The 17,374-nt window shown below is 40.7% G+C and overlaps 1 protein-coding gene across 3 annotated transcripts in view; it reads left to right on the forward strand.

Moving 5' to 3' along the window:
- The window catches only part of LOC117362832 (interleukin-18 receptor 1-like), a 122,119-nt gene that overhangs the window by 42,710 nt on the left and 62,035 nt on the right, over positions 1 to 17,374 (forward strand). For all 3 annotated transcript variants that reach the window (XM_033949860.1, XM_033949861.1, XM_033949859.1), the window contains one exon: positions 6,401 to 6,650. In XM_033949860.1, coding sequence (XP_033805751.1) covers positions 6,401 to 6,650 — 250 coding nt within the window. The remainder of the gene's footprint in view (positions 1 to 6,400; positions 6,651 to 17,374) is intronic.

Genomic DNA, 17,374 nt, shown 5'->3' on the forward strand with positions numbered 1-17,374 from the left:
TGTCCTGAGTGTATGCCCCATCCCTGCCTTCCAGCCTTTGTCCCAAATTCGTGCCCCCTCCCATGTCCCAATGTGTTCCTCCCCCCCTTCCTTTTTCCCTTTGTCCCACGTTCATATCCCTTCTCTCCCCTACTTGTTCCGTTCAGGGCCGCACTCAAGTTTCAAGTTTATTTGAGATTTGATAAACTTGCTTTTTTTCATAGCGATGATTGTTCTTGATATGTTTTATGCATGAATAAGTAGAACTATTAGAATTATTGTGTGGACTAAAATATCATTGTTATTGAGATGATGTTTGACTTTCTGTGTGCAATGCAGAACCCAGCATGCCTCACAAGTTGTACTTTATTGATGTTCTTTAAATAAAAATAAAAATGAGAAAAAAAAAACTACAGTCTTAAAATGTTTATTTGCAATGCCTTAAGCCCACACAATTGCATAAAAATCTTCTTTCTGCTTAGAGCGGGGAGATGCAAAGATGAAAATTAAGACTGTGGGGATGGAGTGGGGACAGAGATGAAAATACTTCATAGAATTCTATGAGCATTGGAGCAGCATCAGAGCATTTAGCGCTCCAGACTGCAGTAGAAACCTCTACAGAAGCTTAGTAAAAAGGGGGAGGGGGGCAGGGGGCGGGGGAGGGTAAGTAACATACTTGAACAGTGTTAGAATGCCTCTCTTGTGTATATTGGTAAGTCTAACTACAGTTTAGGTACCACCATATTTTCAAGGCTATGCACGCACTTCTCTGAAAATTTCCCCATGAAAATAATGTTCTTAAATTGATAGTTTGTTGTGAGGCCCAGTTTTTCCGGGTTAAAATACAGACACACTTCAATCTTTGGAAGTATGAATGTAAATGCAAAACTTTCCCAAACTCATCACCATGAATGGTAATTCCATAATTCCATGTGTATCTTGCATGAATAAATGTCATTAATACTAACACTTATGTACCTAAAGGACTGAATTCTGTATATTGTGCCTAAAAAAAAAAAAAAAAAATCAGCATTGAAACCCCCCCAACCCCCTTAATTTTTCTTATCCTGCATGCATATGCTCCAGGTTATATGCAAACGTTCATTAATTTATAGGCCAGAAATCACAACCCTATTTCAAGAGATTATCTATCCCTGCATTATCCCAATTTCAGTAAGGCTATTTCCTCTATAAAACAATATTCTCATCCCTGTTTCTTTTTCAAGGAATTTATTACCCATGGAAATCAGATATCAAACCTATTACGGCACCTTTCATAAGCTTTTGAAAACATTTTTATTTTGTAAATTTGTTACTCCTAATTGAGTTTAGTCAGCATCTGTGTTTTGTTAATATCCGGTCTCTTTAACATAAGCCACACTGAATTCTAGAGGCTAGTGTGGAGTACAAATGCTCATGTAATGTAATATAATCCACTTAACTTAAAATACTGTAAGTTGTTCAAGTGCCTGCCACATTTATACTCCCACAACTCATCCAGGTCTACGGTTGGTATAAATGCAGGCATATAAATGTTATGCATATTGATGTGTTTACACTAGTTATCTATAATGTATCCTGGAACCTAGGTACAGTTGTAGAATAGGATCCTTGTGCACATTCTTGATCACTGTTCCCTCTATGTTGAATGGAATCCTCTAATTGCATTGCTGCCAGTGGGGGCGGGGGGGGGGGGGAGCGTGATGTTTCAATATTGTGCTTTCAATAACAAGGGGCAAGCAGGTTCTCTGGAGTTCTGCATAGCTTGCCTGCCCCTCACTATTCAAAATGTAATAGTAAAACAACAGGACTGTAAGTGGAGGACTCCTGCTCAGCTTAGAGGGAAGAGTGCTCTTGGGTCACTTAAATGGAGGCACTGTGACGTAGAATGATAGACAATTCTGTAAGAGGCCATATTTTTTTCAATTACAAATTTCTATTTCTTCCAACTGAAGATATAGCAACATAGTAACATTGTAAATGACGGCAGGTAAAGATATGAACGATCCATCCAGTCTGCCCATTAGTTATTCTAATTAAAAATACATGATTAAATTAACTTGTCTCTTCTTTGATATTTCTGGGCCATAGACTAAAGTCCATCTGGTATTGTCCTAGGTTCCAACTGCTGAGTTGCCATCTAAGCTCACACCAGCCTATCCAAACATCCCATTGTTTGCAGGATATCTACTGTAAAGTTTGACCAGTAATGTTCTCATATTCAAAGTTAGTGGAGCTCATATTGATGCCCTTCCTAGCCCATCCTACACCAAATCACCATATATGGGACACAAACCGTACAAGCCTGTCCAATACTGGCCTTAGTTCTTTAATTTATACTATTTGTTTTCTAATTAGAGATCCTTTGTGTTTATACCATGCTTTTTTAAATTCCATCACTGTTTTCCTCTCCACCACCTCCCTCGGGAGGGAATTCCAGGCATCCGCCACCATGTCCATGAAAAATAATTTCTTAACATTACTCCTAAGTCTTCCTCCATGCAATCTCAAGTTATGCCCTCTAGATTTACTATTTTTCCTTCTCTGGAAAAGATTTGGTTCTATATTATTACCTTTCAAGTATTTAAATGTCTGTATCATATCTCCCCTGTCCCTCCTCTCCTCTACAGTATACTATACATTTTAGGTCTTTCAGTATCTTCTCATCCTTCCTTTGGTTCAAATCTCTTACCATTTTCATCACCTTCCTCTGGACCGCTTCAAGTCTTTTTATATTCTTCACCAGATATGGCCTCCAAACCTGCACTAAAACCTTCCCCCCACTAATCCCCACTGCATTCATGGATCCTCTCTTGTTGTAAACTGTCCTGAACTGAAAGGTTTGACAGGATATAAATAAAGCTTTTATTATTATTATTATTACTCAAAGTGTGGCCTCACCAATGACCAATATAGGGGCATCAACACCTCCCTTCTTCTGCTGGTTATTCCTCTTTCTCTACAGCCTAGCATCCTCCTGGCTCCAGGTGCTGCCTTATCAGGCTGTTTAGATGCCTTTAGATCTTCAGACACAATCACCCAAAGGTCCCTCTCTCTGTGCTTATCAGCCTCTCACCTCCCAGTACATACAGTTCCCTCAGATTTCAGTACAAGAAAAAGGTAGAGATGAACATGTTTGCTGTTACAGGTCATTCCATGTATACTACACTTCTTTTGCTACAGAAATGCCCTTGAAAATTTTGCTGCCTCTGTGTATTCTAATATAGAAAGTACAACTCTCAATGAAGGCATGGATGGAAAACTGTACAAAGCCAAAGTTACAATCCTCAATACAGCCGTCAATAGTAATCTGAATGGAGCAGCAGTTAAACCCTTATCTATTTTATGGGCAGATTGGATGGGCTGTTTTAGTCTTTATCTGCTTTCATACATAACATGAGTGTCCACAGAAAGTATATGGGTAGAGAGCTGAATGCCAAGATAAGACAGAAACTGAGTCTTAGTTTCTCAAAACTTTAACGCCGTTGCTAAACTGTTTTCCGGCGGTTTAGCCTGTATGCAGTTTACCAACGGATTATCAAAAGGGATTATCTCCCTCTTTAGCGAGGTTTCTAGCAGTCTCCGACGCTGACATGCAAATGGGCTCTTCAACATTGAAATGAGCCCTCCAGTGGATTCTTAAAAAATGCCGAGCGGCGTCAGCTTTTGGCGGCTAAAAAAGTGTCTGGTCCAGGGGTGCTGGTCAGTGTCAAGACTGTTAGAAACCTCACTGCCACTAACACGATCCACATTCTCTGCTGCACTAAAACCTTCCCCCCACTAACCCGACCCTCCCTGCTGCAGGAGAGATGCCCACTCTCTCCCACTGGCAAGTAACCCCCCGCCACTCCTCCCCCCCTTACCTCCAGGTTGAAGAGCGGGAGGGACATGGACCCACTCCTACCAGCTGCCTGCATCATCTAAGAGAATTCCCCACCCCGGTGCACCAGGTTAAATAACTTGGGCCGATCAGAGCCTCAGGCCCCTCCCCGGATGCATCATGAAGGGGCTTAATTGGCCCAGATGCTCCATAGAAAGGGCTTTAGGTATCCGAGCCAATCAGAGCCTTAGGTCCCTTCACAATGCAAATCAATTCATTGTCTGAGAAAATCAACTTACCATTTCAGTGAACCCCACCCCGGTGAGATTTGACATACCTCCAAGGCCTCCTACAGCAGCAGCAGTGGCAGTGCTCTGAATGGACTGCTTTCTGACCTACATTGCTGGGGCCTTCCCTCTTCAGCATCAATGATGATGTCATCAGTGATGCAGCAGAAGGAAGCCCTAGCAGGACGGGGCAAGCCACAAAGCAGCCAATTCAAAGTGCTGCCGCTGCTGCTGCTTTAGGAGGCCATGGAGGTATGTCAGGTCTCATGGTGGGAGGGTCTTCTGGTACTACTGTACAGGAGGATGGGAGGGAGGGATGGAAAAGTACTGGACAGAGCGATGGGAGGGGAATAAAGATGCTGCACATAGGGGGAGAGAGGAGAGAGGAAGAATTGTTGCGATGGAGGAGAGGAACGGAGAGATGAAACAAAGAGGTCGAAATGGGTGAGAGGGAGAAATCTTTCATATGGTGGAGGTGAGGGAGACATACATGGAGAAGAGACAGGGAGAAATGTTGAACATAGGGTGGAGGACAGGGAGAGATGGGTGCATGGGGAGAGAAAAAGAAATGTTGCACATTGTAATGGAGGGGAGGAAAGGAGAGATGCCGCATGTAGGGGAATAGAGAGCTTTGACCCAGGGCACAAGACAGGGGTAAATAGAGAGAGACAGTGAGAGATGATAGACAGTGGGATACGGCAGTGGAAGGCAGAAAAAATAATTTTATTTTATATTTTTTGATTACAATGTGTCAGATTTTAAATGTGTATCCTGCCAGAGCTGGTGTTAGACAGTAAGTGTGAGCTAGGACCTAACAGAGAGAGGAAAAGTATTTTTGGTTTATTTTGTTTACACCACAGTGCCGACATGGGGTAGGAGATGGCAAAGAGGAGTGGGGGGAGGTGGAAAGACTACAAAATAAACCTGCAGGACATTTTTTGAAAAAATGCCCAATTGAGCGGGAAAATTGAATCGAATAAAACAATTGATTTAATAGGCCGAATTGAAATTTTTTTCCCTGAATCGGGCAGCACTAGTATTTAGTTCATCTGGCTTTATTTTCCAGATTTTAGATATTATCTCAGTTCATTTCACACATTTGTTTTACTTTCAAATAATTTTTATTGATGACATCTGATTTCAGAAACAACAGTAGTCATGAGTTCCAATAAGTTATACAACCATTCTTCAGCAGCAAAACCAACAGTCCAAAAGCTCTAGTCATCAAACTTTTGAAACATTAAAACACCTCTCCCCCGCCCTCCACCCCCCTCTCATGTTGATCCTTCCTCTACATACAATCAGGGAGAGATAGGGTTCTACTTTATAACTAAAAATAAACAGGGAATCCAGGACCCTGGGTTCTTATGGGCCCTGAATAATAATGTCCACCTTCTCCCCAAGTCAAGGTGATGTACATTCAATCAATTATACTGAGGACAGAAGTAACAGGGTACAACCCTTAGAAAAGTATACAAAATAGCACATTAAATAGAAAATAGAACATCAGCAAAATATAACAAAGCCCCCTACAATTGGCAAAGGAAAGGGGTATCCCACCCTTACCACCCCCTTACCCCCCACCAAACCCTAATATGCCGATCTGGATGTAACAAAAAGGATCACCCTCCCAACTATAAAGTTAGGGCATGTGCATGTGTCCAGTGCTGAAGGAGGTGAGAGCTGAAGGCGGTTGCAGACACCTGTTATAACTGTTATAATCCTTTGTTAATTCAAAGGAAAAGGAAATAGTTTATAGCTTATTTAAAATTTGGTAAAACGCTTTACAATTTGTACAATTGTACAATTGTATTAATTGTACAATTAAAACAGAAAATAAATAATGGCAAAGACAATACTAGGGCAGACAATACAAGGACAGACATACTAAGGTGGGAAGGAAAAACAAAAGGGAAGTGTGGAAGAAAATTACAATTTTTTTTTTTAAACTTAAAATCAGAGGGAAGAAACGAAGGGAAAGATGTTAAAGGAAAGATGTTAAACTTTAACTGTGAGGGCCGCAGAAAAAATAGTTAAGAAAAAATAGTTAATGTCTTATTAAAGAAATGACAATTTTGCATGAGGTAAAACTCTCTATAGTGAGGGACAGGTGCCTGTCTCTAGAGATTGAAAACACAATATTGAAACACCACCTCTCACTAGCAGAAATGCACTTGGAGGACTCCCTCTCAGCTTAGAGGGAACAGTGCGTGCATTCCTTTTATTTACCAAGTCAGAGGATTATTCATATAAAGACTGTTGAGCTAATATGAAATCTGTACTCTTAATTTGTTATACACTTTTTTTTTTCAAGGCAATGCTTTTGAATATATCTGCGCTTATGAGGGTGAACCTTCACAGATTAAATGTCCTGTAACACATAAGTCAACACCAGGTGATTTTCAGAAGACGATATTTGCACCAGCCTGGTACAAAAAAAATGAATCAAATGGTCTAATGAAGCTGGCCCTTGAAACAACTGGCAGAATCACCTCAGAAAAGTTTTCACTTCAGTTTTGGCCAGCTCAAGCAAATGACACTGGGACATATTTGTGCATTCATCTGTAAGTATTTAAGGCAACAAAAAGTGTATGATATGGAATAGGAAACCTTTCTTTATTATATGTTTAAAAGTGAATCCTTATAGAATATACAGTGAGAGGTGATGCTTGTGTAATTCTCTTCCATCACCTGTTCATTTAGAGCATTTCCTTCAAAAATTTTAAAATAGTTTAAAACCTTTCTTTTTTTCTGGAGCATTTGGCCGGTAGCTTTCATCTATTAATGAGTTGTTATTCTATTGTCTTTGGGGAGACACCCTACAGAATACATCTGCCAAATTGGGTTTCTGTGACTATTAACATCTTTTGTTCCGTTCTTTTGAGATTGTAATTTCCTTTCACTTTGCCTGTTTTCTAATTAACTGGATATCGATTGCAAACCACTTTGAAAGGTCACTAATGGGTGGTATATTAAATGCCTAATAAACTTGGAAACTTTATAAAGACAATTTTGCATATATATACTATTAGGAGTTATATGCACATGAAATATCTCTTATAAAATTTTCTCCAGGTAAAAGTACAAGCAAGTACAAGAAAATGAATATCACTATGAAATTTACAGCTAGGAAAAAATACACCTCAAACAATCCATCAAGCACTCGTGCTCTCTGAATTTAAGCAAACTGTTATGAGATTATACTCATTGCATTCATGTGACAGATAGGGTTTAAACAAAATATTGAATTATGGAATGGGGTGTAATATAAATTTCAGGGTCCAAGGCATTGGAATAGAGAGCTGCACGGGAACGGGGACGACGGGAATCCCGCGGGCATCCCGCGGGTTCCCCCTTTGGGTCACGGGGATCCCGTGGGGACGCCCCCTAGGGTCGCGGGGATCCCGTGGGGATGCCCCATAGGGTCGCGGGGATCCCGTGGGGACGCCTCCGAGGGTCGCGGGGTTCCTGCGGGGCTGGATGTACTCAGTCGCGCGGCTCTTCTCTCTACCTTCTCTGCTTGCAGCACAGAGCCGAACGGAAGTCTTCCCGACGTCAGCGCTGACGTCGGAGGGGAGGGAGGGCTTAAACAAAGCCCTCCCTCCCTCCGACGTCAGCGCTGACGTCGGGAAGACTTCCGTTCGGCTCTGTGCTGCAAGCAGAGAAGGTAGAGAGAAGAGCCGCGCGACTGAGTCGGGAAGACTTCCGTTTGGCTCTGTGCTGCAGGCAGTGCAGGTAAGGAGGAGAGTAGCCTCGCGGTTCGAGTGGCTACCACGGGACGGGGCGGTCCGCCCCGCCACACCCCGCCCCGGTTGCAGCACAGCCGGCCAGGTCCCCTTACTTTTGTGGCACTTCCCCGACCGACCGACAACAGCCCCGGTCCGACAATCCTCCCTGCCCTGTAGCCGCGAATCTAAATTATCTTCTTACAGCAGCTGTAATAAGGTAATTTAGATTCGCAGTTAAGGGCAGGGAGGTTTGTCGGACCGAGGCTGTTGTCAGTCGGTCGGGGAAGTGCCACAAAAGTAAGGGGACCTGGCCGGCTGTGCTGCACCCGGGGCGGTAGAGAAGGAGGGGGGGAGAAGGACGCTGAAAGGCCCTGGTGAAGACAGGAGGAGGGGGGAAGGACTCTGAAAGCAATTGAAGACAGAGGAGGGAGAAGGACGCTGAAAGCACATGGGGAATACAAAGGGGTGGAGAAGGACGCTGAAAGGCCATGGGAAGGGCGGGGGGGGGGGGAAGGACTCTGAAAGCACTTGTGGAAGACAGGGGGGAGAAGGATGCTGAAAGCACATGGGGAAGACAAAGGGGTGGAGAAGGACGCTGAAAGGACATGGGGAAGACAAAGGGGTGGAGAAGGACGCTGAAAGGCCATGGGGAAGACAGAGAGGGAGAAGGACGCTGAAAGGACATGGGGAAGCAGAGGGGGGAGAAGGACACTGAAAGCACATGTGGAAGACAGAGGGGGGAGAAGGACGCTGACAGGACATGGGGAAGATGGGGGGAAAAGGACGCTGAAAGGAAATGGGGAAGAGAGAATAGGGAGAAGACGCTGGCAGGGAAGAAGACAGATGCCAGACTATTGGGGGAGCGGAGAGAAGAAGATGGGTGCCAGACCAATTTGGAAGGGGGAAGAAAGGGAGAGGCACAGTAACAGAGCAAATGGAAGATGCAGAAGGAAGAGAGACAGTGGATGGAAGGAATTGAATGAGAACATGAGGAAAACAGAAACCAGGCAACAAAGGTAGGAAAAGAATTATATTTCTTTTTTTTAATTTTGCTTCAGGATAAAGTAGTATATTAGTTGTGTTGATAAAAATTTATAAACATTAGAGGCTCTGGTAGAAACCCATTTGCAAAGTATGTATTCTTCCCAATTAATATTTTCAAATTAATAAAGTCTTTTTGCTTATTTGTAAATGGTTTCTACCAGAGCCTTTAATTCAGTAGCATAATTAAATGAAATAACTATTTCTGAAGTTTATATGGACGGGTGGGGACGGAGGGGATTCCTCGCGGGGACGGGTGGGGACGGAGGGGATTCCTCACGGGGACGGAGGGATTCCTCACGGGGACGGGTGGGACTTTGGTGGGGACGGGTGGGGACGGGTGGGATTTCTGTCCCCGCGCAACTCTCTAGATTGGAAGACCAGCATGTTCTGTCTTCAAGCTCTTTCATTTCTAGCCTTCTCTCCACTACAGGTACAATTCCCTCTCTTGGGCAGTTAATTCAAAGTTTCATAGCAGTGGTTGCATCTCCTTTTGCTTCCTTCCATCTTAGCTTTTAGTCTCGCAGGACCCAATGGCTCCTTCAAACTTCAGATGGAAGCTGGTAGAGAAGGAGGGTCCACAAGTAAAAGAAGCACTGCTCCTCTACCTCCTACTCATGTTTTTGCCTCCTCCCTGCATTCAAGCTATTCTCAAAACTTTATCAATCTTATTTGTACCTCACTTCTCTGTTTTGTGGCATTAACTTGAGATAGTCTTGCAAAATCTTGGAGAATTTACAAATATTGGACCTGACTTACTAACTGGGCAATTCTAAAAATTTAGGTGCCTCAATGCTGTCTATTTAGTGCCAATTCTATAATGGCATTTTGGCACCAATATTCCATTTATAGAATGCTAGCATAAGTGTGCATTGGCACATCCTCTTATACAATGTCAACAGTAGGCATAAATTGGCATGCATTTGCCAAATGAAATTTGTAATTTATAAAATTACATGCCTAAATGGGAGACATGCCTATGGCCTGCCCATTCTCTGCCTATTCTCAACAGAATTTCTCTGCCCATTCTCTTGACAATTTTCATTTCAATGATATGAAACAAAATAAAAAGTGTCAAGAAAGATGTGGCATAACTCCTAAGCTTCAGGGCTCCACATTATTTTCTCTTGGTTGGGCTGAGAACTTTTTAGCGGCCCCTTGTATTCTATTCCAAATAGAATACAAGGGGCCCATTCTATAGATAAATTCTATTTATGAATTAAAAAGTTTAACATATGTTCTTTAAAAGTTAAAAAAAAAAAAATAACGTGAAACAAAATAAACATGGAGTATGTATGTGTAATCGAGTTTGTGTGCTTGTTGGGATCCTTTTACTTAACTGTGGTAAAAAGTGGCCTTAGTATGTCTTTGCACAGTTTTTCCTGCACACTACGGCCTATTTGTACTGTAGCAGTAAAATAACCGATTTTCCAAGTTTTGTATTAATGACCAGTGCCAATGTTACCAATATCACATGGCCATCTTGTAGGCAGTAATGACTCAGATAGGAATCTTGTCCTAACTAACTAGCACACGGTAAGGAACACTCACTCACTGCCCCGTCCAAGAGAAAATATGTATTTTTTAACGCAGTTAGAATCTGCAAATTTGGCATTTACTACTTGATGCCTGAGCTTGTCCCACAGTACTCCATTTTAAGTTGCTTTAAGTGTACAGTAACGCTTACTATAGCTCAGTAAAAGGACCCTTATAATTGTTAAGTGCTCATATGAACCAAATGCATGCTAATAAATGCTTACCCTTATCCAAGATCACATTAAAAAATCAATGGTGCAAGGGAAGTTTGATCTTAGAAACTAGTATAGTGCTTTAAAATCTGTCCCAGAGTTTGTCCCCCAAATTCTATATATGGCACCTAAAATATTGGCACCAACTAGAATTGCGCTTAGCATGATTCAATAAAAGACACTTGTCATATATAGAATCAAGCTTAGTGCCTGCACTCATGACTAATATTTAGGCAAAACCATGTAGGTCCATAAAACCCAGGCCTAAATATCTGTATCTAAGTTGTGCACAGATCAGGCATACTTAACGTGACCATTTATTTTTTTTCCTCAAAATGGGACAGGACCCCCGTATCCTCCAGGATCCTCCTTCCCTCCCCCCCTTCCCAGATCCCGAACCCTCCTCCGGATCCCATTAAATATAGTGCAAAATATAGACAGCAGATATAAATTCTCAAAACTGACATAATTAGATCACTAAATTTAAAATCATTTTTCCTACTTTTGGTGATTTCATAAATCTTTGGTTGCACTTCCTTCTGACTGTGCATCCTCTCTTTCATTTCTTTCCCTGTCCCCCTTTCTTTCTGTCTGTCTTTCTCTCTCCTTGCCCCCTTTCTTTCTTTCTTTCTTTCTCTCTCCCTGCCCCCCCAACTACCCTGCTTCCCCCCAAAAGCCAAGCCACCCTGCTTCCCCGATGCACCCTGATTTCCCTGCCCCCAATGCACCCTGATTTCCTGACGCAGCAACACCAAGGCGCATGCAGCCTTCCCCCCTCCTCCCCAACGTCAATTCTGACGTCGAAGAGGAACTTCTGGGCCTTCCTCTCCGATGTCAGAATTGACGTCGGGGGGAAGGCTTGTAGGCCCGGCACTTGTGCAGTGCAGTTGCTGCATGCGCCTTAGTGTTGCTGTGTCAGGGAAGCAGGGAGAAGCAAGAAGACATCCTGGGCTCTGAAAACGGGACATTTCGGGTGTGCTTCGGGGCAAGGTAATTAAGAACAGAACGGTTCTGTTCAAAATGAGACGTATGGTCACATTAGGCATACTCTATAACAATGTACTTAACTTTTAGAAACACCCATGATCTGCCCCTGCTCCTACCCTGGCTGTGCCCCCATGAGAATTTATACCCACCACTTTATAAAATGAGCTTGGAAAGTTGTGTGCATAACTTTTAATTAGTGCCCAATAGTGTCAATTATTAGGTGTAGCAATGTTGTGTGTGCAACTTGGGTCAAACTACACAGAATCCAGGAAAAATGTGCCTGATATTCGGTGGAGCTGGATCTGGATAAATTAGCTGGTTATCTTCAAAAATATACTCACAAAAATATCTATATGTCTCTGAGACAACTGTATATTGCACATGCCTTGTTTTTATACTTATTAATTTATTCATTTGTATTTAATAACCCACTTAGCGACACAGACTCTATGGAAGCAGGCAACGTCAAACTTAAAATCTTTCATGATAAGAATATAAAAAATGATAGACAATCTAAATGTCTTTAGGTCTTTTATATCTGTGAGCTAGATGCCAGGGCAGTACCTAAGGGCCTATAGCACTAGGGGGCCCACTCTCCCCTAGCTTCCATCTAATTTAATCACCCAACCTCGCACCATTATGCCCACGCCATGCCCCAGCCTCGCCCCTAGCCCTGCCCCTAGCCCCACTCCACTCAACTTTTTTAATGTCTGACGTAGAGAGTTACATATCCTGACAACTTGATAGATCAGTGTCCCTCAAACTTTGTTGAGCTGCAGCACACTACACATAGTGGCTGCGGCTCAAGGCATCTGGAAGTGCGCGGACACCATCGCAATGGTGTCACACGCATGTATGATGTCATCAAGTCGACGGACGCGCTTGCGCGAAGGCCCTCCAGACGGACCCTGAGGCACCAGTGGGGGTGCTGGCAGGGAAGACACATGGAGAGGAGGAGATGATTGCCTGTAGGATGTGCCTCTTGCTGCAGCCGCAGTCAGCTGGCACCGGTACCTCTCCTCCTCCCCAGCATCTCACGGCACACTTGAAATCTCAGGAGGCACATTAGTGTGCTACAGCACACAGTTTGCGATACACTATGATAGATAAAAGCCATCAACAGAAAATGCATAGATTTTCCCTCTGGCGTACCTGGATAATGAAGGAGTAAAAAATATTTTGAGGAAGACTTATTTCTTCCTAAAACTTTAACTAAATCCATCATATCGTCTGGTGCGTTGCCATGAAGTATCAAAAATACAATTACATAAATTTTAAAATTCACTCTAGCTTCTATAATAATAATAATAATAATAATTTTATTTGTATATTCCGCCATACTAAAAAAGTTCTAGGTGGTTCATAACAAGGTGAGCTAATACATGGGATACAGATAAAATGCAAATGAGAATAATGGACTTAAAAACAGATAAAGAAGAAAGCATTTACAATATAATGCAGAAAATACCGGCATATTATCTCAAACACAATAGGATGTAATCCCACTGCTACCAATACATCTTTCAAAAAGTGCTTTTATAATTATCTCTTTGGGTCCTCAGAGGGCCACCACACACTCAATCATTTCATTGTGTGAGGCTTTATGCTCCCGTTCGTCATTGGTCCCATATTATTCATTAATTTTTTTGATTAATTTTTTGATTAGTTGAATATAAATACTAGTACTAATGTACTTAGCTTTAGGTTACACGTTGTTCGGGAGGGTGGAAATAATCGCCAACATGTTTCGCCCTTACAACTTAGGGCTTTATCAAGACTCCCTCACCCGTTCATTGTGTTTAGTAATCTTTTACTGCCACCATCACGTCGCTAGCGGTGGCAGTAAAAGATTACTAAACACAATGAACGGGTGAGGGAGTCTTGATAAAGCCCCAAGTTGTAAGGGCGAAACATGTTGGCGATTATTTCCACCCTCCCGAACAACGTGTAACCTAAAGCTAAGTACATTAGTACTAGTATTTATATTCAACTAATCAAAAAATTAATCAAAAAAATTAATGAATAATATGGGACCAATGACGAACGGGAGCATAAAGCCTCACACAATGAAATGATTGAGTGTGTGGTGGCCCTCTGAGGACCCAAAGAGATAATTATAAAAGCACTTTTTGAAAGATGTATTGGTAGCAGTGGGATTACATCCTATTGTGTTTGAGATAATATATACAATTATTCCTCTTTCACATTTAATATCAGAGTGCCCAGTGATTCATTTTATGAAAATACCGGCATGGCAGGGAAAGAAGTAATACATAGAACAGATAAAATACATCAAGTTGAATATAAGGAATTTGATTGAAAAAATGAAGCAGAATGCATTACGATACCAGCCTATCAAAGAGTTGAGTCTTTAACAATTTTCTAAAATCAAGATAGGAAGAGACCTCTAACAATTTTTCCAAGTCATATATTCAATTTAGCGGCTTGAAATGAGAGGATTATCTCAAAGAACTTCTTATAATGACAGGATTTTATGGAGGGATATGAAAACAAGTGCACTCTACGGGTGGTCTTTTTGGCGTGACTCAAAGAAAAATGAATATAAAAACACAGAACCATTCAAAGAACAACTTAAGTTGTAGCAAATCTTTCTCTTCACTTTCTTAAAAAAATTGATACTGACTGGAACAAGCCTCAGAAAGCGGAGCAATTTATCTCATATTGGAATATCTTTCAAGAGAAGAAAATTTTTTTCCTCCTGATGACATCATAGGCTTGAACCCATCCTTCCTACCATTATTTAAAGTATCAATTCTATTACTTCATTACTTTATTAATAAATTAATTACTTTCTTATTTAATTTAACCTAACTTAAACAAATCATCAAATTTTAGTATATTAATATTTTAATGTTTTGATATTTCATTAAATTTAATAAAAATCTCATAACTAACTACTACTAAAAGTTAAAAAAGAACTACAATTAAGCTGAACATTCAGGACCAACAACATATGATATTTTAACTTTTTTAAAGTGCGTTTATGCTTCAAGTATTTTCCAGAGTATTTCAAAAAGGTGTCTCAGTGCTCTGTTTCAACAAAGTGCCTCAGTGCTCTAAACGATTTTCATTTATTGCTATTTAGCTCACTTCATTATGGCTACTTCATTGCTGTTAAACTCATTTCGTTTAGTCAATGCTTATCAGCTCATTTCAATTATGCTACTTCAGTGTTGTAGATCATTTCCATATCATTTCATTTCATTTCATTTAAAGGTTTCAACTTTCAACTCATGAAATTTAGAAAATACTTAAAGTGCTTGTGTTTATGTATCAAAGAATTCTCAGCTAATTAAGTATTACATCAAAAGTAATGAAGTAATAGAATTGATACTTTAAATAATGGTAGGAAGGACAGGTTCAAGCCTATGATGTCATCAAGAGGAAAAGTTTTTTCTTCTCTTGGAAAAAATTCCAGTATGAGATATATTGCTCCATTTTCTGAGGCTTGTTCCAGTCAGTATCACTTGTTTTAAGAAAGTGAAGAGAAAGATTTGCTACAATTTAAGTTGTTCTTTGAATGGTTCTGTCTTTTTATATTTAACTATTTAATTAACCATTAAGTTCAAAGAAAAATGAGACACAAGATAACCTGGTAGCAAACCTGAAACTGATTTATAACAAATACAAGAAAATTTGAACAGACTTCTCGACTCTATCAGCAATCAATGGAGTTTCAAATAAAAAGGAGTGATATGCTCCCATTTTTTTAAACCAAAAATGAGGCGAACGGCAATATTCTGAATCACTCTCAATTTTTTGAAAATTTTCTTGTAAGCACCTAGATATATAATCTTACAATAATTGAGAATACTTAAGATAGAAGACTGTACCAGTAAACGAAAGGAAGTTTCTTCGACATATTTCTTAATGGTACGAAGCTTCCAAAGCACAGAGATACATTTCTTAAACAATAAATCCGTAAGTTGTTCCAATGTGAGATGTTTATCCAGAGTCACACCCAATATTTTTATGGATTGTTCTATATTATAGTCCAACCCATTCAGGTGTATTGTTGTTTCTTTAATCTTATCGTTGGGAGTTGCTAAAAAAAATTTAGTTTTTTCCGCATATAATTTCAATTTATAAGCAATCATCTAAAGTTCAATCTGACTTAAAATAATTGCTAAAAAATTTATGAACTCCGGTCTCAGACAAGTTAACGGGATGACTACAGTATTGTCATCTGTATAAATGTAGAATTTGAGCTTTAAACTTTGTAATAAATTTCCCAAGGAAGCAAGATAAATATTAAACAAAGTGGGGGACAGAGGTGAACCCTGCGGGACCCCACAGGACTTTTCCCAACGATAAGACAAGGTATCTTCTTTAAACTCTTGGTACGATCTTTTACCCAGGAAGCCACAAAACCAGTTCAAGACATTACCTGTGGCTCCAATGGATTCCAAACAATCCAACAAAATAGTATGATCTACCAGATCAAAAGCGCTGCTCAGATCTAGCTGCAGAATTAATGCACTTAAACCTTGACTGAATAATGAATGCAAATAAACAGAGAGGCCATGATTGTTTCGGTACTAAATCCTGACCGAAAACCAGATTGATTCTCATGCAAAATGCTAAACTTATCCAAGTATGTAACTAATTCACCGTTTACCAGACCTTCCTGTATCTTAGTAGTCAGAGGAATTAGATGCAATGCTGGATGATTCCTTAGTGTTTTTTTTTAAATTGGTGTAATCACAATTTGACCCTGTTCCTCGAGAAACCTCCTTATGGATAATAAGAAATTAATCCACATCAACAATTTGGCCTTAAAGTTGACCAGGGCAACTTTCATAACATTTGGAGGACAGCTATCAAGTCTACAGTATGAGTCTATATTAATAACCAAGTTTGCAACTCCTCTCAACTGCCTCATTCTGTTGTCCAACTTTAACCCATATGTATGTATAAACAACCAAATCTGTAACTCCTCTGGTATGTTCCACTCCATGTATGTTAATTTATAATAAAACAAAAAGGCAAGCGGTCCTCCAAAGAATCCAACATGGAAGAAAAGAAGATTGGCAGACAATAAGGAAATTCAAAATCAGGTTTATTTAAGGCGCTCACAGGAACCATGCCTGATGCATTTCGCAAAACAAGGCTGGTCAATGCTAACAGAAAACCATGTCTTTCATACACACTGGACACAGAACCACCCTCAACCAGTATGGAATAAGTAATCACAAACTAACCCTCCTTCCCCCTTTTTACAAAAGCACGGAAGAGGTTTTTAGCACTGGCTGGCGGGCTGAATGTTCAGCGCTTTTCTGACGATCATAGGAATTCTACGACCATCGGAGTAGTGCAGAGCATTCAGCATGCTGGCTTGTGCTACAAAGCAAAGGAATGGTACAGTTTAGGGGGTGAAGAAACAGTGGTGCATATCCCCCAATACTGAATAGGCAGCCAATGCAATTTAATTAGAAGAGATGACATCCTATCAGATTCATAACTGATATATTTCACAGTACTACTACTACTACTACTACTAATTATCATTTCTACAATGCTGCTAGACGTATGCAGTAGTGTATATTAAAACATTCAAGAGACAGTCCCTGCTCAGTAGATATTACAATCTAATCAAACAAGCAACCATGACAAGTAGGGGGTTAGTGAGTTTCTAAGGCATAGGCACTTTACAAGCAAGTAGGAGTTGACTTAAAAGCAACCTCAAAAATGTGGGCTTTTGGCCTGGATTTGAATACTGCCAGGACGGAGCTTGACGTATATAGAGGAGATATGAATTACTTG

The sequence above is a fragment of the Geotrypetes seraphini genome, chromosome 6 (genome assembly GCF_902459505.1).
Source record: "Geotrypetes seraphini chromosome 6, aGeoSer1.1, whole genome shotgun sequence".
Taxonomy (NCBI): domain Eukaryota; kingdom Metazoa; phylum Chordata; class Amphibia; order Gymnophiona; family Dermophiidae; genus Geotrypetes; species Geotrypetes seraphini.